This window comes from Sceloporus undulatus, chromosome 6, assembly GCF_019175285.1.
Source record: "Sceloporus undulatus isolate JIND9_A2432 ecotype Alabama chromosome 6, SceUnd_v1.1, whole genome shotgun sequence".
In the NCBI taxonomy this organism is placed as follows: Eukaryota; Metazoa; Chordata; class Lepidosauria; order Squamata; family Phrynosomatidae; genus Sceloporus; species Sceloporus undulatus.
In genome coordinates, this window is record NC_056527.1 from 81,297,420 (window position 1) to 81,321,820 (window position 24,401).

General features: G+C 42.0%; 1 protein-coding gene across 3 annotated transcripts in view; it reads right to left on the reverse strand.

The window, feature by feature from the left end:
• Window positions 1-24,401, reverse strand: part of MRC2 (mannose receptor C type 2) — a 77,570-nt gene that overhangs the window by 21,939 nt on the left and 31,230 nt on the right. For all 3 annotated transcript variants that reach the window (XR_006104647.1, XM_042475266.1, XM_042475267.1), the window contains exons 10-19: window positions 17,294-17,409; window positions 16,855-17,003; window positions 10,953-11,170; window positions 9,563-9,705; window positions 7,391-7,493; window positions 6,058-6,196; window positions 5,177-5,212; window positions 1,875-2,035; window positions 1,024-1,091; window positions 825-925 (exon numbers count right to left, since the gene is read on the reverse strand). Coding sequence is in view for 2 of the 3 variants with exons in the window: in XM_042475266.1 (XP_042331200.1) it covers window positions 825-925; window positions 1,024-1,091; window positions 1,875-2,035; window positions 5,177-5,212; window positions 6,058-6,196; window positions 7,391-7,493; window positions 9,563-9,705; window positions 10,953-11,170; window positions 16,855-17,003; window positions 17,294-17,409 (1,234 nt within the window). In the remaining variant the exon portion in view is untranslated. The remainder of the gene's footprint in view (window positions 1-824; window positions 926-1,023; window positions 1,092-1,874; window positions 2,036-5,176; window positions 5,213-6,057; window positions 6,197-7,390; window positions 7,494-9,562; window positions 9,706-10,952; window positions 11,171-16,854; window positions 17,004-17,293; window positions 17,410-24,401) is intronic.

The window sequence follows — 24,401 nt, forward strand, 5'->3', positions numbered from 1 at the left end:
CTATTTTTATCATCCTGGTCCTAAGACACTCAAGATCATAGATGCAATTCATTATGATTATGAAAAATAGCAACTTGGTGATTTCAGAAAAGAATCAGAGAAAGTTGGAGCCTCATGTATTTTCAGGATCATCAATGACAAGTAGCTCAACACTAGATAAGTCCCTGAAGAAATGGATGATCTTCTAGCAGCCTATTCACATTATACAACTATAGCGCTATACTGTATTCCAATTTAACTCCATAGTTGCCATGACTGCATCCTATGGAATTGTATGGTTAGCTTCTCCCTAAACTGCAAATCTCAGGATTTCATGGGATGCTGTCATGGCAATTAAAGTGGAATGCAGTATTATAACTGTGTAGTGTAAATGTGCCACTGGACAGAGAATCAATTGAGTCTTGAGAGCTAGGATCCACACTTATCAACCCAGTGAGCCCACTTCTTTCCTCTAACCATGTTCTGTACAGTAAAAGGATTCATGTGCTACCAGTGATTAATGAGAACAGTGGGATTCACATGTAATGAACAGTTTTCCACTTAGAGAGGCCAGCAGCACACAGGGGAATTTTCCTGCTTCAGGGAGAAGGTTTTGTGGGAATAAGAGTAGTTGCCTCAGGACTCTCTGCTAGCTGAGTGGGGAACCACTGTTAGCCAGATTAGACCTGGAGGGCTGGAATATCTCCTCTCCTGCTCTTGGAACCAAGAAGAGACTACGAGACCCAATTTCCAGCTGATCACAGAGACTGCAGTGGCATAGGGAAGAAAGTGATATCTACATTATTTAGGAATGTCTGACATTTGTATGCGAACCCACTATGCACCTCGGCTCGCTGTCATGTATACACACTTCCTGTCCTTGCTGATAGGCCGTGGCTTGCCTGGTGCCCATGAGATGAAATTCAAGAGGGAACCATCAGACCATCTGGAAAGACAAAAGGGAAGCTTCTGCAGTAGAAATCCAGGTGACAAACAAAGTCTTCTGAATAGTAACATTGATAGCCAGGGAGGCAGGAGACTCACCGAAATCGCCCATCGTTCTCATAGGTGTTCAGTCCAATCCACCAGTGCTGCTCCTGGCCTCTTGAGAACTAACCAGATTAAAAGATTGCACATATTTGCATCAGTGGTGTCAAAGGAAAAAACAAAAGGAAGACTCAGTCGATCTCTTGCCACAGAGACCAAGAGGAATCAGCTAAACTTAGTCCTCAAGTTGCCTGCCATTATTAGGAACTGCCACCTTTGCCTTTCTCCTTTACCAGCCCCATAGTTTGGTCAAACTGTGTGTCAAAGGCTACATGGATGAAGATAGTTATATCCTTTGCCTACTTTGGAAAAGTTTTTAAGATACAATCAGATAACTATCTGCATCATCTGCACTGATTGGTCTTGAATCTTGCTGGCCTCTTCAGGATTGTTAAGTCACAGTTACATTCTCAGGTGTCAGATGACACATTTCCCTAGAATTCTACATAAGGAAGTTATTCTGAGTTATTCTTAAGTAAGGCCAGTTAACACTTTTCTTTTTGCCATTTCCACTCTTCAAAACTATTAGCTACAGAGACAAAGGACCCGAACAGACAGGTGAAAATAAAGCTGCTTCAGGTCACTTTGGAGGTATGATGTTTAAATGACACACACATCTTAAGAGGCCAGAAGCTGCACCAAAGCTGCACTCCAATCCTTAGGACTGGAGCGCGGCTTTGGTGCAACTTCTGGCCTCTTAGGATGCATGCATCATTTAAACAGCATACCTCCAAAATAACCTGAAGCAGCTTTATTTTCGCCTGTCTGTTCGGGCCCAAACTTTCCACAGTTGATTGTCATTGCTTTTATCAGGAAATAGATTTGATAGGTTTCAAATGCCTCTCTACCTTCTTCAAGTTTTGCCCCAGGAAGTCCAGCTCAGCTTGGCTGTGAACTGATACCAGCTCAGCCTGGAACCAAGTGCAGATCCTCTGAGCTTGCACCCAAGTTGAATGATGGTCAAAGAACTTGTATTCAGCATCCTGATATTTCACCCACTCATTGCTACCTATAGAGAAACAGGAAATGTGAAGAGATTCTAATATGACTTGATCCTTTCAGAATAAAGATAGAAAAGCTATCTTAATTAATACTCAAAGCAAACACTCATTTAGTTACTTCTTGTTTGCACATTTAACTCTCCTGAGGAAACAGTTACAGATCATGAAGGGTTAGAACAGTTAGAGACCCTGCAAATTGATTTAATTGCTGTTCATTCACTGATGGAAATTCTAAGATGCCATGAATGAAGGTGTGTGTGTGTGTGTGTGTGTGCGCCTGCAAGTTAACTGTTGACTTATGTGGTGACCCTGTAAATTTCAAAGGGTTTTCTTAGACAAAGAATAATTAGAAGTGGTTTTCCTTCCTCTGAAATATAGCCTGCAGTACCTGATAGTCATTGGCAGCCTCCTATCCAAGTACTAAGTAGGGCTGACCCTGCTTAGCGTGCAAGATCAGACAGGCTAGAATTTGTCGCCCTCCCCAGATGTTGTTGGACTTTTAACTCCCATTGTCCTTGGCACTGGCCATGCTGACTGGGAGAGTTGGAAGGTGCTCAACTAAGTATGGAAGGCCACAGGTTCCTGAGCTGTAATATAATGAATTTCATTTTGAGACAAACCAATGACCATCCAGTTCAATAATCTCACTTCTATCAGTAATCAACCACACAGTTTAAAATGAAAAACATGATTTCATAGGACAGTCCACTGTTGCTCATTCCCAGCAACTGAGATCAGAAATCTACCCCCTCATAAGATGTAAGCTCTACTTATCTAACAGCTAAGAACCAATAGGAATTAGACTCTCCATAAACATATCCAATCCTCCAATCCAATTGTGATGTTATGTAACATCATGATATCCTGTCTTTCACAAGGTGATGTGTTGTATAGAAAGGTGGTACGCATATATGTTAAACTTATAATCAAAATACACATCCCAGGTTTTGAAACAGGGTGATTAATTTTCCCCCGTGCCAGATCCCATTTAGCTATATAAACCTCTATCACATAACCTGTGGTTAGTACTTTTCTAAATTAAAAGCATTCCTATATTTATCAGTAAAATTATAATCCCCACTTCTGCTTATTTTAATCACCCTTTTTTGCCATGCTGACAGCAGCACTGCTTGATCCAACTTCATGAAATAGGGAACTTTGGGGCTTGAGAGATAGGCAGCTCCGTGCCACCCCTTTTAGCCCTGCATCATTACCACAGCCACCAAATGGTGTGGCAATGATGCGCTCCCTCCTGGGAGCAAAAAGAAGCTGCCTAAAGCAGCTTCCTGGAAGGGGTGTGATTGGCGCACGCGCGTGCCCCAATCACATCACTTCCTGCCAGCGCTGTTTGGGTACTGCGCGACGCTTGCACCATCATGGCACTGCCCATGTATAGGGCAACAAACCATGATGGCGGCAACCTCATGGACTAGGGCTGCTGGGCATCTAAATGCCCAGCCTCATGTTGCTCTAGTTCACCAGGAGAACACCGCAAAATGCCCATCTGTACTGGGCCTTTATTATCTTTGACTACTGGGGTACTTCCCATGGCTATTTCTCAGTAGGATCTGGCTAGTGTAATTGTGCAGACTGCTTCAGACCCTGCTGGTTCACTGCAAGCTTACACCTGGTAGAGGGTGAATTCTTCTGTTCAGTTGCCTAACAAAGATCCTTTCTGTCTGGCTAGCTTCCTGATTTTCACATAGGCCATGCTTTTCTTCTCCAGTGATCCAACCCACACTCCATACTGCATATTACAACGCCCTACTGAAAGGGTGGGATACTGCCACTAGGGTTTGAAAACCTTATTTTTAAACTACAATTCCCAAAATCTCAGCCTATGGCCATCCTGGCTAAGGAATCATAGAAGTCGTTGTCCAAAAAAGTAACTTTCCCTAACTCTACCAAACATATGTTGTTGTTGTTGCTGCTGCTGTGTTTCTGACTTACGGTGACCCTAAGATGGTCTATCACAGGGTTTTCTGGGGCTAAGAGTGTGTGATTTACCCAAGGTCACCCAGGGTATATATACTTATACATAAACACTGGCAACAGCACTGCACCTATGCCTGACAAATCCACCATACTAGGTCTCCAAAATAGGATGCAAAGGGCACAGTCCAAAGCAGACAAAACAGCAATACTTTTTCTCTCTAGTTTGCAATAACTTAGAACAGAATGCTGGCCTATGAACCAGTACCAGTCCACAAACCCGGCAAGTTCCAAGAAAAAAAGAAACAACTGTAACCAAAGAATAGAATATGATACCAGTCACTGGCACACAGGGAAAAAATAATAATTGTCAGTTCCCCATATCAGACAGCTTAGGAAGCACTGCTCTAGAATAAACACTTTTGTTGTGCCTACCAAGAAAGAAAGGAGTGAGAGGTGGAGAATCATAGAATCATAGAGTTGGAAGAAACAACAAGGCTCATCCAGTCTAACCCCTTGCCATGCAGGAACACAGAATGAAAGCACCCCCGACAGATGGCCATCCAGACTCTGTTTAAAAACCTCCAAAGAAGGAGACTCCACCACACTCCAACGGAGTGTTTTCCACTGTCAAACAGCTCTTACTGTCAGGAAGTTCTTCTTAATGTTGAGGTGCAATCTCTTTTCCTGTAGTTTGAGCCCACTGCTCTGGGTCCTAGTCTCTGGAGCAGCAGAAAACAAGCTTGCTCCATCCTCAATATGACATCCCTTCAAATACTTAAACAGGGCTATCACATCGCCTCTGTCTCTTCTCCAGGCTAAGCATACCCAGCTCCCTAAGTTTCTCCTCATAAGGCATGGTTTTCAGGCCTTTCACCATTTTGACTGCCCTCTTCTTGACAAGCTCCAGCTTGTCAACATCCTTTTTGAATTATAGTGCCCAGAACTGGACACAGGTGAGACCTGACCAAAGCAGAATAGAGTGGCACTATTACTTTCCTTGATCTAACACTATACTTCTATTGATGCAGCCTAGAATTGCATTGACTTTTTTAGCTGCCACATCACACTGTTGACTCATGTTCGACTTGTGGTCTATTAGGACTCCTAGATCCATTTCACATTAGTCTTGTTAATCCAGGTGTCCCACATGAAGAGAGCCATGAAAAAGAGGCTTTAGATGGAGATGGTGGGGGAAATGGAATATATCTACTTACCTGGGATGGTTGTCTCTGGTTCTTTCATATCAGTGCCTATTAAACAACATGACAAGACCAGCAAGTGAGCAAAGAAATAGAACAAGCACAGTTCAGTATATATTTTATGTTTCTGATACAGGAAAGAAGGCTCCTTTAAAAATAAAATTCGTATATCCAGTCTGTAGTATACTCCATGATGGTTATGAAGGACTAAATAGATTGTTTCAATCAACAAATGATGGACAATGATAATTTGTTATTTATTTGTTGTAAGGATTTATATCCAGCCCTTGTACTTCATTAGCAGTGATCTGCTCAATTTTCAAGGTTTTTTTTAAAAAAAAAGAAGAATAAAATCTGCAGACATTAGTTAAAGAAACGAATGGCTTGACTCCAAAGGAGTCTTCTTGCTAGCATAAGATCCACTGAATGACTGGAAATGAACATCTATGGTTAATACAAGGGGAGACATTCAGAAGCATTTCCCACTGTGCAACTGGTTGCACAATGTCGAAGGTATGTCTACATGACATCTTGTGTCGCTGCTTGCACAATGGTTAAATCTTATGTAGCTTCGCTAGCTGCACTAGCTAGATCAAGAGCAAAATAATCATCAGTAGAATGAAGACAAACAGGCTGGTCTTTATCTTGCTTCAAGATATGCAGAAAGGATGAAGAAACTTCACAATTAGTTGTTCTGACTATTTGCTGTGATTGTTTGATTGTGACAATGATGCTTAAAAGCTACTGCTTAAGAACGGGAAGCAGAGGAAAAGGATTCCAAACAGCTAGAAACAGAAGAAAGTTCAAATCTCAGCTTCACTGCACTGTGCTTTTCAAATTTTCATTTCTTTCCCTATATCTCCTCCCTCTTTGACATTCATTTAAATTCCAATCACCTTTGGGCAATTTGCAGATCCAGTCCAATTGTGCTTCACACTGAAGAGGCACCCACTGCAAGGATGCCAGATCCAGTGCCACACAGTTACGGATGTCATCATCATCATGGTTACTGCGGTCAAAGTTGTGGTATGAAAACTAAAGGCAAAAAACAAACAAGGTGCTCATTAGTCCTTGGGTCCATACACACAAAATATAGTGTTATTGTGCCACTTTAACTACCATGGTTCCATCTTATGGAATCCTGATGTTTATAGTTTGGCACCACACCTCTTTGGCTAAGGATTCCAAATGCCCTTCCCTAAACTGTCAGTCATTACCCAGATACTGCTGGGTGGGGGGAGGGGGAGAACAAAACTGTGAGCTATGTAGTCAAATATGGGTTTAAACTCCCATGGCCCACCATCCTAATTAAGTTGGCCCCAACATGTATATGACATGAGCAGCATTAGATGGGTTGGGGATGTGGCCTGGAGCATCCAACTAGCATTGTTCTGGGCCACCATTACAACCTGCAGGCAGCCAATATGACCTACAATGAAGTTGGCAGCAAAGCCAGCGCCAGTTATCATCTGAACTGTAGGCCACACTCAGACATTCCCCAACAATACTGACCCAGTGATGCTGGCTTTTCACTAATATCAACATAATTAAGATGATGGGGCTTTCCATTTTATCTCCAAAGGCTAGTTCTTTTCACTTTGCAGCTACCCAGATGTTGCTTCCCTAGCTCTCCTCCCTCTTTGACAAAGATTGTAAGGTTTGGATATAGCTTTTTAAATATACATTTTACAATTTCAATGTTGTTTGATTGTTTTTAATGTTATATTTATACTTTAAAAATGTTTTGTGTTATTTTTAATTGGTATTGCATGGAACTCCCATCTGCGTCAGTCAAAACAGCTATTGGTGAGAGGTGATGGAAGGTGCAGTCCAACATCATGTAGGGGGGGTCACAAGTCACCCCATCCTTAAATGTATTTATTTCTCATCAGCACCTGCTGAACAGTTACAAGAGGTCTGCTCTTCTCATAGTGGCGTCCTGGACACAGTGAAAGTCAAATTCACTATCAAAGAGAACATCAAAGGCTTGGACAAATACCTAAGAGTTTCATACAAAACTGTCCCCTTTCCTCAGATCCCTGATTCTCCATCAGTGCATGTTTCCCATTCCCCTCTCCACCACCAACAACAATAAAGAGCAGCAGAAAGACCTATCACTTAGATATTCTCCAGTGGAAAATACTGAAGAAAAATATATATGCAAGCATGCAAAGCTCTCTTCCCAGTCCATGCCCTCTTTAAAATTGGGCTGGCTAAGCCACCACTCACCCCCATCCCATCACTCCATCGCCAGCTCCTCTCAGCTCCAGGATCCCGACGATTGAGGCCAATCCAGAACCAGTGCTGCTCATGGATTTCAGGCTCTGATTCCCTGAAGGGTACCACGAAAAGATAATTATTAGTTGGGCTAAAGATACAGTTTGGCTGAATTAATGGAAGAGTTCTATTAACTCTTTTCAGTACTCATAGGACAACATGCCCAGTCATTCCAGTACTGTCTCGCTGGCATTACTGTCTTTCTAGCAGGGCCTAGAAAACCCAGCACTATATTCTGGCTGAGAAATTCTGTAAGATGTACCCCACAAAAGTAATATTTTCAAGCTCTGGTATCTGATATCCAGGGTGTTTGGCAGAAATCTTTCTCAGTATTGAGATCCTCTTTCTGTTGATGGCAGGAATTGAATATGGGATCTTCTATACATAATAGTACATATTCCACCACAGGGGCATGATCTGGCTTCATGCACAGGAGGTGAAGAGGATGAGAAACTCAAAAGTAATGTCCCCATGATTATACTGCCTAGTCAATAGAAGGGACTTTAGCTGTTATTACTACCTGTGGTTTGGTTGAACTGCTTGATACCTTTATTGGCCAACCAAAATGCACAATATACTTGTTGCAAGCTTTCGAAGGTTCATGGGCTTCTTCATCATGCAGGATGTTACAAACCAAACAGGAATGGAAAAAAACAACTGGAGATGTTAGTTAGATGCCTGCATGTTCTTTCAGTCCTTAGTAAAGATGTTATGATGGGGAGGATATCTTTTGCAGGCAGGATCCTCCTCCTTCTGGCCATAGGCAACAGAGAGATTTTCAAAGTCCAGGAAATTTAAAGTCCATTTACATCTCAACAGGGACCCCTGTTCTGCAGTCCAATGTATCTCCATTCCAGTGAAATCATAGGCCTCTTTTTGCATCAGGAACATGGAGATTTCTTGACGAATTCATTGTTCTCTGCCTACACAGAAAGCCAATTGTATTTTAAAGTTGTTTTGAATTCCAGCCTGAGGGAAAAGGTGGAATATAAATAAAGTGATTTATTGACTGAATGATTGAGGCTGTCTTTAGCATATTTTTGTTACTGTTGTTGTTGTTGTGTGCCTTCAAATCATTTCCAACTTATGGTAACCCTGAGGCAAAGCTATCATAGGGTTTTCTTGACAAGATTTGTTCAGAGGAGGTTTGTCACTGCCTTACCCTGAAGCTGAGAGCATGCCCAAGGTCACCCAATGGGTTCCAAGAAACCTGGAAAAACAGGATTCAAAAATCTTGAAGAGAGACTCCATGGACAGAAAGTGTTACACTTTGCAGGTCACTATTCTCTATACATAGAGGACAATGAAAACAGATCTTACACCTGAAGAGAATGCTTGGATAAGCATCTCTGACAGCAACAAGCTAAGGCAGATTGCACTGCGGCTTCCAAATGTAAACAAAGGAGTGTAATTTTGACTCCTGTAAAGCTTGTTTCTACTTAGAACTTTTAAAAGGGAAATTTGAACAACCTTCCAACTTACACAGTTTTGTTTTTCCTTTGTGCAGAACTTGGAAATGTGACTGTTGTGGAGGACAACTTCTAGCATTTCCTAGTCATCTATTCTGACTGGAGGATTCTGAGTGTTATAGTCCAAAAGTGAACTTTCCCAACCTTTCGACTTTTTGTGCAGAAATTAAACACATGATGTGCCTTCTACCTTTTTCCAGGTAACAGAGTGGCTTCCTTTTAGGTCAATAGGGACTTTTGAAACAGCAAAGATCACTCATTCTTTCTGCTATCCCTTTCACTTTTAAAAAGTGCCACAGAACATTTCTGGTTTCTATAGGATTTTCTATCAGCACTTATCTTTTTCCTTTTGGCTTTCAATCTCCCCTCCCCCATTTTATTTTAATATCTTTATTTAAAATAAATTTTGAAAACATGCATTATTTTTACTTAACAAAGTCGGAGTACCAACTAGAAGACAATGGCAGAAGAAGACACTCTATCAAGAAAGCCATCATCATAGCATCAAACCATGCAAGCACATCACCTGAGACACATTTGCAGGTGCACTACCATAACCCAGGAATACATGCTGGTATACACAAGTGCCCATAGACAGACATGTAAAGGTATGATCCAGAAATGCATGACTTCTGTTTTGTAACTCATTCCTTACCCAAAAATCTTGTTGAGTGTGTTGGCCACAAAGTGTTCCTCTTCATAACTGCTCAGGCTCAAAAGTTGGGCTTTCAGATCCTGGCAATACAGCTGGGCCATGATCCAGCTTTTCTTTTCCTGCAGCTTGTCATAGTTGAATACCTGAAGCAGAGAGAAAAGGGGTCAAATCACGAATGGATCCTGATCCCCACATGTTTAACTCCTACTGCACCTTCTCTTCCCTTTCCTTCCTTTTGAGGCTCCCCAAAGGCAAAATTTTTGACAACGTTGCAAAAGCAGGACTAACGGGCTCAACAGACCAGCATAAAGAGCCGGCATGGGAACAAAGTGGGGGTGCAGCAATAGCACACCAGCTGCCCCAACTTTGCTTCCACACCGCCTGCCTGACCAGACAGCGAGCGGCATCACAATGCATCTTTGGCGCAGCATTTACATATGCTGAGCCAAAGAAGCAGCAAAAAACTGCTGCCACTGTGGCTAAGGTGCACTTTCCACAGTGCAAAAAGGATCTGCTTTTTGCAGCTTCTTTTTGTGCCGTGTAAAGGCCAGATTGGGCCACTGCAGAAAGGGGTGGCTGCAGGCCGCTCCAAAGGGGTGGTCTGTTAAGCCCCTAAGTCTGCTTTCATGTTTGACTAGTTTTAGGGATAGGATAGGGGGATGGCAGCCAGCGGTCCAAATATTGTTTGACTACACTACTTCCACCAAACCCAAACACTTGTAATGGTAGCAGGGCTGATGGGAAAGGAACTCCAGCAAGCTCCGGATCACTACAGTCCCAAATGTGAAGGTTATATTTTATTATTTTTAAAGTTTTATAATACTGGGTGCCCTTTGCTTTTGTTTAATTTTTTCTCTAAACTATATGAGCATTCAGTACTAACACACTATCACTCATCTATCCCATGTGTCAACTATTATTGACCAAGTGAATCAACAGGAATTTAAATTCCTGCTGATTTAGTAGTTCTACTCTACAAAGGATTAACAATTGGATTTAGGTGTTATACTGCAGGAATACATGCAGTGGCATGTGTAGGGGTGGGGTGTTTCTGTGATGTCCCCCACAACTCAGGAAGCTTTTACAGACCTTTGCGTTATTCCCTTTACATAAAAATCCCAGCATATTGGCCATACAGGCATTTTCTATCCTTTCACTCACTTTCAAATTAATGGCAATCTTTTTCTCTTCCATGACAAAACAAAGATGCATGCTCATCATGATGTAAGTGGCACTGTTACATGGCTGTAACACACTTTGTACCTCATATCAATATTCAAAACAATAAAAAGTTACTCTAGGTATAATCCATTAGGTTGGATGTGGCCCAGAGCCTAGGACATAAACCATCCTGGGTTGGTTTGCCTACTTTCCCTTGCTTGAGCCTTACCTTGTAGCAATGCCTCAGCTTGGGGCTGGTGGTCCATCCTGCAGGACAGAAGCCAGTGAGGCTGGGAGTAGGATGTGGAGAAGGAAGCTCAGGATTCACTGGGGTGCCCAAGTTTTGCCTACAGATGTATTTGGCTTTGAAAGTAGTGCAGTTCTTCACCTCCCAGAGGCCCATGGCACTCCCAGTGGCCAAGGCTACACAGCCACCCTTGTTATAACCTAAAAATCTCACAATAAGGGGCAAATATATAAGTGAGAGAATTTAATCCAAAATAAATTATTTCCCACTGGTCTGGCAAAACAAATTACCATTTTAATAAGAGCTACTGACCATTTTTCATTCCTTGCATTGAGAAAAATTGCTCTCAGCTCCTCAGGCACAGCAACAAAGGAGGCTGCCATACTGAATCCCTTTAGTCCAGTACTGTCAATTCTGGCTAGCAGCGACTCTCCAGGATTTCAGACAGGATTCTTTCCTAGCCCTGCCTACAGATGCCTAGTCTTCCCTGATGCATCTCCCATCCAAGTATTAACCCAACTCATTCCTGCTTAGCTTCTGAAATGAAATGAGATTGGTGTGTGGTGGTACTATTAAGGTCAATCAATAATCATTGGAGGAGAGACCCACCGGCATCAGGCCTTGCCCACTGGCCTCTGGCTGGTCACAATGGATTAAGGTGCCATTTCATTCTGATAAAATAGGATTGCTCCTACATTCTGATCTGCTCAGGCTCTCAGGTTCTACCTGTATTATATTCAGTGCCTGAAATAACATGGATGCTTACTCTTTTCAATATGGATTGTCATACAAGTACACAATTCCTTTAAACTCATTACTTCATGAACAATCCCTACCTTCATCATTCATGCCCACTACCTATCTTTCATCACAGGGATGCAATAGTATATAAACAATTATTGATTCCTCATAAAAGTAATATGCTATAGCTTTTTCATTTTTCACTTTCACTTTCTATGTATAATTGAGAAAGCTGGACAGGGACAGTAAGAAAAGCTGACAAAAAGAGATTCTACTCATTTGAAATGGAGTGCTGAAGGAGAGTCTGCTAAAGTCAAATAAATGGGTCCAAGAAGAGATCAAACCTGAGCGCTCACTAGAAGCCAAAATAACTGAACTGAGGATATCTCACTTTGGATACATCATGAGGCAATCTATCTCATTGAGTAAAATGACAATGCTGGAAAAAGCAAAAGGGAGTAGGAAAAGATAAAGATCACATGACAGTTGGATTGAGTCAATCAAAGAAGCCATGGACCTGAATTTGCAAGACCTGAGCAGGGAAGATGATAACAGGGACTTTTGGAATTCTCTCCTTCATAGGGTTGTCATTTTGAATTGAACAGTAAATAACAACAAGGAGAGTAAGAGCATTGAATTAACAGAGGCTGTGCAACTAAACAAATATTCAGTGGGTCTATACTAGCTGGAAGTAACTATGGTATTTATCAAATCATAGAGTTGGAAGAGACCACAAGGGCCACCCAGTCCAACCCCCTGCCATACAGGAACTCACAAACAAAGCACCCTGGACAGATGGCCATCCAGCCTCTGTTTAAAAGAGCAATTTCTTCTCAGTTAGTAGCCCTTCATTTTTCCCAAAGACTCCTGTAACATGAAAGCAATAAGGAAAATAAAGAACCTTGGATTAATCCCTCGCCTTCCCTCGGTCCCAGATAGAGGAACAGGAGGGCAATTCATCATTTGCTTGGTTTGTTGTGAGGGGAAACAGTTTTCTCAACCTTCTTTCTCTACAGCAAGCATAATTTCATACACTTCCATTACAACCTGCATTAGATGTCTTTGTCTAGCCTAAAAGAGACCTGGATATTTTCGCTTCCCCTCATACTGTATTCCAACTAGTGAGAGGAGGAATTGTGAGGGGTGGAGAGGGAAAGTAGTAACAAAAGTCAGTGAGAATATGGGATTGGGAGATGGTTATTTTGGAGGTCTGGGAACAGATGGATGAGGTGGCAGGATTTACATCTGAAGAGATTTGTTACCTTAAGTATCAGGACTAGTAAACAGTAACTACAAGCATTTATGAATCTACACTATTCAAATTATTTTTTACATATTGTTTCATAAATTTAATTTGTTCAACTATGCTTAATTATTCAGTCAGGTTATCTGGGACATTGACACTGAGGTGGAGGACAAAATATTAGGATATGATGGCAATAAATTTCCAGATAGAGGTGAAAGTGTAAGTAAATAAAATTAAATGCATGTTGAGAAATATTTCAAGGCAATTAAGAAATTGGCAGGGTGTATGTGTGCACTGAGGCTTCCAAATCCACCTACAGTAGTTATTTGTGGTGAGCATGGGGAAAGGCAAAGTTCCCAAAATGTGTTTTCTTCTAGTCTAAAGTAGTGTGCGGGGGGGGGGGGGGGGGGGGGGGGGATCAGCTTTAAATCCTATGTCCTCGAGGAGTGAACCCAAGTGGAAAGACAGAACAAAGACACAGAGCTCCATCCAACTGGAAACCCTGCTTTACCAGGGCTTCCAGTCTCCATCTATTCTTTCTTTCCGGAAACCCTGCCCTGTGGGTATCAAGGCATCAAATGAATAAAACAAATATAGTCAGAAATATAAACAGATCGGTTTCTTTAAAAAAAAATTTAAAAAATTAAAAACAAATCAACATGGGCAAAAAAAAAAAAAAAGCCTAGCAGCTACTGGGATTAAAAGACTCTTCTGTAGCAACCCAGTTTAACTGCCAAAGGCATAGAGGAATAAAAAAGTCTCTGCTGGCCAAAAGAAGGACTACAAGGGAGAGGCCAGTCCAACATCCTGAGGGAGAAAGTTCCACTACTTGAAAATAGTCACCAAGATCACCATTTTTGGTTCTCTTTTGTGGTTTTGGTATGGGATAACCTAAAATGTTACCAATATTTCAAAGGGGCTGCTGTATCATAGGTTTAATTTTCCTAGGCCTGTTTAAAATATTTTATCTCTTTTCTAATAATTCTTAACAATAGGTTTTGTTGTGTTTTTTTTAAACTACTGCTGCACAACAGTTAATGTTTTTCATTTTAAGAGCTGCCAGAACTCATAGCCTGGCCCTTCTCCTCCAGTTCCCAGAGTGAGGAAAAGTAATCTCATGATGTCTTGAAAGTTGTGTGTATGGTGCATCTGTTTCCATATTTGGTACACTTAGTGTTTTTTATTTGAATGTATACTCTGTGCAGCTCTGGTTGATGCTTAATGTGTCATGCTTTTGTAAATGCATAAATTTGTTAATATTCTGCATTGGCTACTTAGTTAAAAATCTGGAGCTAAGTAATGTCTCCTATCCTGATCCTCTCTCAGACCCACCTTAGCAGCCAGCAGCTGCATTGAGCAAAGATCTGTTCAACTACTGATCAGGGCACAGGAGGATGACATTTCCAACTCCTTCAATCCAGCCAGTAAGCCTGCAACAATGATTATAATCTGAAGGAGGTCCCTGTTGCAACCTCTTTGTAGTTTTGCTCACTGGTGGCATCTGCTTGCTCCTGTCAGCAGCTGAACAGACTTCTTTGACTCAATATGGCTGCTGGCAGTTAAGGTGGGTCTGGGTTTGGGCATGTATGATCATGGCAATAGTGTCACAATTGTGACTATATAGTGTTACTAAATATGGAGCAGTTAAAGATCCATAACTCTAGGTCACAAATCCATAACAGCAATACAAAATGCCAGCCATTATTACTTGACGTTAATGGACCACATGGAAGTAAAAGAATTACACTGACCAAACTAGTCTAGGAGAAGAAAGCAACTTTGAACTGAGTGGAAGAATAAAATCTGTAAAATCATCTTAAGGGTGAAACAGATGGGCAAATAAAGCAGTATCCAATTACATTGAAGGTGGGGCGTTTATATGATGCACACCTCCAAAATGGGTGGAAACCGAAACAAAGCCATGCTCTGGGGCTAAAAACTGAAGCAAATGGAAGCCGGGATAATCCAGCTTAGCTCAGAAAATGTGCACGTGCCTCTTCACAACTGTATTTAAACAGCCTAGTGCCAATGCAGGACTGCAGCAAAGCAAAACAATGAAAGTGCAACAACTCCATTGGCTGTAATTACAACATACACTAACCAGACAGTCCAACAGGGGGCATGGGGTAATGGGGGGTGAAGGGGGCATGTATGGGGGGCTTCCATATTGTGCTTTGCCAATATATCACTTGCACACCGATGCCCTGTATCAGTGTAGGATTGCATATGCAACTGTGTGGCCGATCAAAGGGGCAGCCATGCTATGAAATGGCATCTGGGCAGACATGAGAGGTACCTGGAGGTCATGGGTAATGTGTTTGTACAATGGCGTGCATGCATGATGGGGAGGCAAATAAAAAATTACCCAGCAGCTTGGCTTGATGCTGCGCCATGCAGTCTACCTGTGGGTATTTGGCCGCCTTGGGAGCAGATCATGAGAACAGTGGGGTTTCAACCCCTTTTGGAAAAAGCAGGATCGAGCCACTTTTAACTGCCTATCTGCTCCAGCCCTTAGAAAACAAGACTTCAAAACTATATATATGTATTTAAAATCAGTTGTAACACACCCAAATAATTCAAAACTAAGCTGACTGCAAATCATTACAAAAAGATAAGATTCAGAAAACTGAAGCTATTTGTAAAACAAAAGCATTTTATTTAGTAGTCCATGAATCTGAATTAAAGTATTAGTTATAGAATAGTGCAATATGGAGCTGTGAGGCTGTGCAGATGGACTAATAACAAGAGGAAGGGAATACATTTACAGTATATGTGTTTGTGTGTGGACTCTGATACATAATAGGTTACTCCACTTAGCCATGCAATAGAAGCTTTGGTTTCAGTGGGTCTAACTTAGAATATCATATATCAAGGTGAGCAAAAGTGAGGTCCATAAGTTGCATGGTCCCCAAGATCCATTTCTATGAACCCCCAAAGCCCCAGATCCCTGGAAAAGTTTAGGAAAAAATGTGGTTCATTTTTCAGCTGAAAAAATGCTCCAAACTACCACAATAACACATCTCTCAACTTGCCCCCAAAAGTATAAAAATCAATTGCTCCAGTGGTGCAGTAGTTAAATGCCTGTACTGCAGCTATCCACTCACAAACCATAAGGCTGTGAGTTCAATCCTAACCAGGGGCTCAGGACTGACTCAGACTAGTGTCCTTCCGAGGTCGCTAAAATGAGTACCCAGCTCATTGGGGGAAATTTGCTTACAGTTGTAAACTGCTTAGAGACTGTTTAGTGCAGTAAGAAGCGATATATAAATGAAGCTGCTATTGCTATTGCTGTTGCTTTATCTGAACCCAAGAATTAAAAGTGGCTCAGCATCATAGCCCATCACACTGGGAGCAAGAGTGAAGCCTGGTGAAGGGAGGGTAAAAAGGTCCCTTCCCCATACACACATACACAGAGAGAGAAATAGAGAGAGCTTTGGAAAATTTACATCAGAATATTCCCAGTAAGCATGGCTACTGGCTCTGGGTGTGTGTAATTAAGTCTAGATCCAGACTTAATCATACTTAAGTAAATTCACTGAAAAACAAAGCTGGCAAAACAAAGACATCAAAACAAACACATTTGTTTAACGAAAGAGAAGTGAAGGTCAACTGGTATGAGCAAGCAACAAAAGAAATGGAAAGCTTTGCAGGCTGAAATATAGAAAGTGAATAACTGAAACTGAATTAATAAACTGAACGGACAACTTGGAATGTTTAAAGGACAAATGTCTTATTCTTCTGAGGAACATATGAAAGATTATTTTTAAAGTTAAGTGGGAGAACAAATGGTAGAAATTTTTGCACACCTATTACAATGGACCACTAGAAAGTTACTGTAATTAGCAAGACAACTTAATTGGAAAATAGCAAACCGTACAAAGATTTTAAAAAAATTACCAGGCTGGTTTCTATTCCAGTGGGTATATGTGACTTCATCCCCGCTTAGCCAATGAAAGGAACCTGTTTCATTTATGTCTTGTAGTGCTGTCCAGAAATATTCATCCTCCCAGCCATAAATTAAGCTGCTCACATAGGCCTGTTCAAACCTTGTCAAGGGAGACAAAAGAATGTGTCAATCGCTTCCTCACCACATCTACCAATCCTTGTTCCTTCCTTAAGAGGTTGATGTTCACATAGCTGTGTGCCAATTTGCAACCATCGTTGGCCTCCAGGTAGCTTCTGCTCCTTCCAAAGACAACCAAAAAGGTTGTGTGCCTTGCTCACCTTTCTTTTGAAAGATTTGCAGTGGAATATATTGCGACCCACATCATGGTGATTTGTTCCAAGTCTATGCTATAAACAAATCTTAAATAAAAAATTACAGCCCTGCACCCACCTGTTGGTGATAGTGACGAGGGTAGACCCATAATCCATGCACATCTTTCGAGCTTCACTGTATCTCACATGGTCATCTCCAAGCCAATAGCATGATGGACTATGCCATTTCCAACCCTGAAAAGAACAAGAAAGAGCGACAAAAGCATCTTGAGACTTCTGTTGTTGTGTGCCTTCACGTCATTTCTGACTTATGGTGACCATAAGGCAAACCTATCACAGTGTATTCTTAGCGGAATTTGTTCAGAAGAGGGTTGCCTTTTGTCTTCCTCTATGGCTGAGAGAGTATGACTTGTCCAAGTCACCCAGTAGGTTTTCAAGACCAAGCAAGGATTCGAACCCTGGTATCAGAGTCAGTGCAATGCTCAAACTACTATGCCTGAATTAACTGTCAGCTATTAAATTTTCACGTATCTCAAGTAGAAACCATGGGAAATTTTCACTGAACTATAGACTTGACACAATTCTGTTTTGGCTGGGGAATAGTCATGATCTTTGTATTTTGCATCTGTTGTTGTTCTTCTTGTCAGCAGCCTTGGACTAAAGCTTGCAGCAGATTCACTGCTCCACTGCCATAGAAGCTAGCAGCTGCCATTGACCATAGATATCACCTACACAGTACTTTTCATTTTCATTTTCATTTTAGGGTCTCTTTCTTGATCTTCCACAGAACACTCAGGGCCCTTTCACACTACACAGTAATATCACTATGATTGCACTTTAAACACCATGGCTGTATCCTATGGAATTCTGAGGTTTAAAGTCTGGTGTAGCACTAGAGGAGTTCTGTGGCTAAGATCTGTAAATGCCTCTCCCTAAACTGCAAATCTGAGGATTATATGGGATGGAACCACGGCATGCAACCCAAAGTGCGATCATAGTGCTCCAACTGTGCAGTGTGTGTGTGTGGGTGTGTTATCAAATCAGCTTTACTTTATGGCAATCCTATGAACAAGAGGATCACCATGAATGAGAGCAGCATCATGGTTTGAGTGTTGGACTGTGACTCTGGAAGCCAGAGTTCGGCCATGGAAACCCACTGGGTGACTATTGGGCAATCTGCATTCTCTCAGCCTCGGGGGAAGGCAATGGCAAACCTCCTCTGAACAAATCTTGCCAAGAAAATCCCATGATATGTTTGCCTTAGGTTTGACATAAGTCAGAAACAACTTGAAGACACACAACAAAACAACATGAACAAGAAACCTCCAAGGCACCCTGTTATTGATTGCCATTATAAGGTCTTGCAAACTCAGGACAGTCATAGTTTCCTTTATTAAATCTATCCACTTGTAAAGGACTCTTCCTTTTTTCCTACTGCCTTCCACTTTACCAAACTTCATAATTTGTTCTAACAAATCATGTCATCTCATGATATGTATGTAGGGTGAAAGGGCCTGGAGAAAGAATTTTCTTCTTAAAAAGGGAAGTGGAAACCCAGAGTAGTTCAGTGAAGATAAAAATTCATCTTGAGATCCATAACCACCAAGTAGTTGATGTCTTCCAAAAGTCTAAGCATCCTTCTTCCATCCCCATTCTCCTAGAGCAGTAGTTCTCAACCTTTGGTTCTCCAGGTGTTTTGGACTTCAGCTATGAGAAGCTCTAGCTAGTTTGGCCAAGAGTAAGGAGCCCTAGTAGCGAAGTGGTTAAATGCTGGTAATGCAGCAATTCATAGCCACAAGGTTGTGAGTTTGATCCCAGGCAGGGCTCCAGGGTTCACTCAACTTTGCATCCTTCCGTAGGTTGCTAAAATGAGTACCCAGCTTGTTGGGGGCAATTTGCTTATACATTGTAAATTGCTTTGAGAGTGCTTAATTCCACTGATAAGCAGTATAGGAATGTACTTGCTATTGCTATAAAGAATTCTGGGAACTGAAACAAAGGTTGGGAACCACTGTCCACGTGTAACACAAGGATTGTCTGCATGGGCGGAGGGGGGGAAATCTTCCTGCTGAGGCCAGTGCTGCCTGTTGGCACGATGCATGGCAATTTCTCGTGGAATACTGTGGGCTTTCCCCATTAACCCAACCTTGCCCTGGAGTTGGACAAGTCAGGGAAAACCCAACTGTTTCCCCAAATCACCAAAGTGAGATCAGGAATTTGTGGTCTGTGAACAGATGGATTGGGCCTGTGTCAGGCTGAACCAGCTGTTCACACACTAGGCCCTATGCCATCCCCGTTCTTCAACCTAAGCAGTGCAATGAAAAGGGCTGGCCTCTCCTCGGAGCTGCTGCCATTGCTTCTGTATCTGCAAGAGCTTTGTGGACAGGCTGCCCAGTGAGCCACTGCTTCTCCCATATGACCAACAAGTAGCCAGAAGGACTCCCAGTCACATGGCTGGGGCTTGAGGCTCCTGCAGGTACAAAAGTGACAGATGTGGCTCCGAAAACGGGCAACAGGCCATCTGAGCCAATGCAATGTTGGCCTAGCTGGTCAGTGCAAAGAATGTTGCACTGCTGCATCAGGTGTGGCATAGTGCATGTGGCTGCCATTGTGGCCAATCCAGGGCCAGTTCTGGAACATAATGCACTGGATTGGTCCCAAACTTACAGCCAGTGCAGATAACACCACAGAAATCAGTTCTTCTATACCACTGTTTGTGTTGTTGTGGTCAGAGTTGAGCAGTGGCACCAGCCAACAAAAACGTATCAGGAAAGTATCAGGAAATAAACATAGCGACATAGGTGGCAATATTTCTCCTATGGCGAGTCTACAATATTTAGAACAGGTCTTTTATTTATTTATTTAATACATATACAGTCAGCTCTTCCCTTCTGTGTGTTTACCATCCAGGGATTGGAACACCCATGGATGGATCCACCCTGTTCTCCCTAATGGCAGCACACACATCAAGCCACCATTGAGAAGAGCAGGACTCAATGTCCTGTGGAATTTGCTATCTGTGGGAGGAGGGTCCACAATGAAACCCTCGCAGATACAAAGAGCCAAGTGTACATACAGACACACACACACACACACACACACACACACACACACACACACACTTACCTCACCTTTCCTCAAAAACTGAAAACCAAGGTGGCATACAAAAATAAAAACAGGTACAAAAAACAACAACACATAGATAGGTAAAAACCATACAAAATACTGTAACTAAAATACAATTAAAATATGGGTAAAATTAAGAAACAATTTAAAATGCATCCATTAAAAAGCAAGAAATAAAAAGTACACACTATCAAAAGCCCTTTCCTTATGAGCAGAGTGGCTGATGGTAAGAATATAATTAAAACAAAAGAACGGAAGTGTCTGAGTAGGCAACCTTATGAGCTCTATAAAGCCAAGCAGAGAGCTAAAAAAGACGACTTGGATGTTGTGGTTAAAACAGACACTTATGACCAAAACAAAGCAAAATTTTTGTAGCTGGCAATATGGTATCTAGCAGTCATCAAAACAAAAGCCACATATACAACATGCTTTCTGAGGTAGAGCAAACTCAGATCAGAAGAATCTAACCAGTGAGATAAACAAATGAGTTCTTGAGAAAAACATATGGTTTAGAATGTCATTCTTATTAGATGGATTGCTCTCTTCTCAGAGGCTCAACAGCCAGCAATCTGGGGTAAGGGAACCTCCGCCTTGCCTTAAAATGGGAGTAGGCCAAAGGACCTACCACAGGATGCACCAGGGCCAGAACCTCCCTCCCAAAATACCCCAAACCCAAAGCAGCCAGAAGACAGTTGCTGAGGAATCAAGATCTGCAAAAACAGTGGGCCACATACAGACCCAGGGCCACCTATCTAACCATCTCCAGAGATAGGACCACCCCAAGACAAAGACCACCCACCCACCCTAAATAAAAGGTTATTTGTCCAACAGAGTTGCAAAAAAAGCAAAGTCCTGTCAATGCAATCCTGTCCATGCCTACTTGGGAGTAAGTCCCAATGAATTCAATGATGCCCACCTCTGATGTGTACGGGAGTGTACTGTATATCTCTCAGCCTCATTCCTCTGCTTGCAAATACACAATTAAGAGTGACCTTACTTGAATGAGTTGTTACAATAGCTGCTGCAAGCCCTAAGAATGCAGTATAAAATGAGAAAGAGAGGTCAGAAGAATCTCTTGAAACCACTTGCACTTTGTGAGAAAACAGATTCCATTTGGCTGGCATGGACTAGAGTGCCGGAGGCACCTTGTACATCACAGGGAATTGGATTAGATGGCTTTACAGTCCCTTCCTGTTTGGAGTATTAAGGTTTTCTGGAGCACCCATTTTATGGGAAAGAAATAAAATAAGTGCTACTTATCTGATTGAAAGCCAGTCTCTTGACCTATTAAGACTGGCTATCTAGGTTAATTTTCAAGGTCACAGCACACATAACGAAGCAGCCACTGAATTTAGAAAGAAGAAAAATCACATCAAAAATGCTGCTTTACAGGCACTGAAATCATCCCTTCAGCCTACCCCAGCAGCCAATGTCTGGCCCCTGATCTAAGAAGTGAAAATTCAATCTCTTCCTTGGGCAAAAGAAAAGAAAATTCAAACCCTACTACAGCCTGCTTTCATAGCTCTGGTTTGTTGATGTTGGAGTCTCTCCGGAGCTAGGAACACAATGGGGGCTCTTTCTGCCAAGACAGCTCAGGCAGATGGACGGGGGAATTCTGTTTTGAGACCCTGAAAGCATCTTTTGAAGGCAACCACAGGTTCTGCTAAGATTGGAAGAGGCCCTTGATAGAAGGCAATAGGCCAGCAACTTGAGAAGGAAGCAAAAAGAAGGAGAATAAATGATTGGGAACAAGGAAGCACCAATTTTTGGAAACTCTGGGGATGGCAAAGGAAAATACACTTAGGAAGCTTCAGTCTGGGAGATATTTCAGTCTTCTCCTAAATAACAATACCAGGCATGGAATTACTGAGACATAAGGAGGGCAGTAGATCATCTGCTCCAGCTTTCCCAAACCTGATATTTTAGGCAACAACTCCCATGGTATGTGACCATTGTCATGCAGACTAGGCCCTGCAGTTGTAGTTGTAAATGTCTAAAGACCCCCAGGTTGAGAAACTATGTAGTCCAATGTTTTCAAGCCACCAGTTGAAAAATAATGATCCATCTTAAACCTCAGTCTCTTGGCAAATATCCTATTAGCCTTCTTGGGTATCACAGGCATCCATAAAGTTTCTAGCCAAGTAAGCTTTCCCTGCTCCTCTCTCAGAATGGTTTGAAGAGAAATGCAGAGAATAATGCTTGAGGAACAAGATTCCTTCCCTTGCACAAGCTCCTGCCTCACCTTTCTGAACCATTTCCTAATTTGAGAAGATACAAGTTGACAGGCAGGGACACAGGTATGAACAGTACAAGGATGCTTTTCTTGTGACCCCTTTTGTCTCTGTCAGTTCTGGCTGAACAGCACTGAGGCCAATTATGTATTTACTGACTGATTGAATTAACTGATTTGATTTACATCCTGCCTTTTTTACAGGGATGGTTCCAAGACATATATATCCAGTAAAGATATAATAAATTATATGTAACACATATTAAATTAATCATACTATTAAAACTATTTTAACACCAATCATAAATAAGCAATAAATATTACAAAGCCTGGCACATCCATTTTAGCAACTTCTAACCATAAGAGGCAATCAGTAGCTGAAGAGCTGGTTGCATAGAAAACTCTTTAGTCTGCTAACAGAAGGACAACAAAGAGAGGGCCCAGCCTCTATTGGAAGAAGGGCTGCATCTGTAATGGGTCTTTCTAACTTTAATCCTTGACAGATCCTGGAGTAGAAGGAGATACTATAAAGCTCCCTCAAATGGGATGAGGGTACCTATCCTTCCTTACCAGTGATTGACCCAGACTCAAGTTGTTTCAGTGATAAGACTTGGATTCGACTTCTTCAATAAATCACGCACTGGCTTGGCTCAACATTTGTATGTTTTCAGTGACCGACTTGTTAGCCTAACTTTATTCACAAATGTTATGGAAAACCATTTTCCTCCTTTGAACAATCTCTCTGCTTTTGGCCTACTAGTTACATATGGAAGTGGTACTTTCCATTTATTTTACAGGAAGCACCGTTTCCTGTGTAGACCCTCACCAAAAAGCCATTGCCTAACATGTTTGTTGTTCCACTCTTCCCCCTCAAGAAATGTGCCCTGCACTAAGTCTTACACACTGCTCCTAGGAAAAGTTTTAGAAGGTTCTTCCAGTGTGCAGTGAGACAGGCTGCTGAGGGGACCTCAACCCTCACCTCAAGTCCATTGCCTATCATGTTTGTTGTTCCCCTCTGAGAGACGGTCTGTACCACATGCTTTAGAAGGACCTTTCTGCCTCAAGTCCCCCTTGCACCCCACTACAACCTCCTTTTTTCTGTTAAAGTTGGCTCTCAGACTTGAGAATTGATTTGAGCCATTGAAAGTGTCTTGCAAGGACTTGAGACTTGACTTGAAGATAGAGACTTGAGGCTTGGAATGAAAAAACTTGAATACATCACTGTCCCTCACCTTCCAAACTCCAAGTTTCAACTGCACCTGTACCTGTACCCTCCCAACACAGCTAGTGGTACTGCCATACCAGTGAAGGCAGGGGGAGAGATCCCACATCCAATATGGCAACTGCAGTTGGAAGGAAGTCCCATAATCTGGGATTGGCCAGTGAGTCAAAGGAATAACAGAAGGCTTGCTTCTCCTCTTTCTCAAGATGGGATGGAGAATCTTCAACCCTCCAAACGCCAATGAACCACTACTCCCACACCACTCTTCATCATCAGCTAGGCTGACTAGGGCTGCATGAAATGGAGTTCAACAATATCTGGAGGGTCACAGGTCCTTGCAAACAGCCTAAAGCCTGCATTCTCACAATTTCCCCTGACTTGGGGTATGGATAGCAGATGCTTGGTTAAACCCAATTATAGACCAGGGTACTAAAGTGTTCTCAGCATTGTTTCCAACACTTCTTTGAAACCCCTTGAAGGGACAGATAACATGGTATGCACAGCATCTTTCCCTACTGGACAAGATTATATATGAAGCAATGTGTGACATATGTGAAGCTAAAGGCAGATTTATAAATAAAATTCTATTTAAAGGGGAATGGCTTTCTGAAACAGCACAACAGACTCACAGTTGCCTCTTTCTGGTTG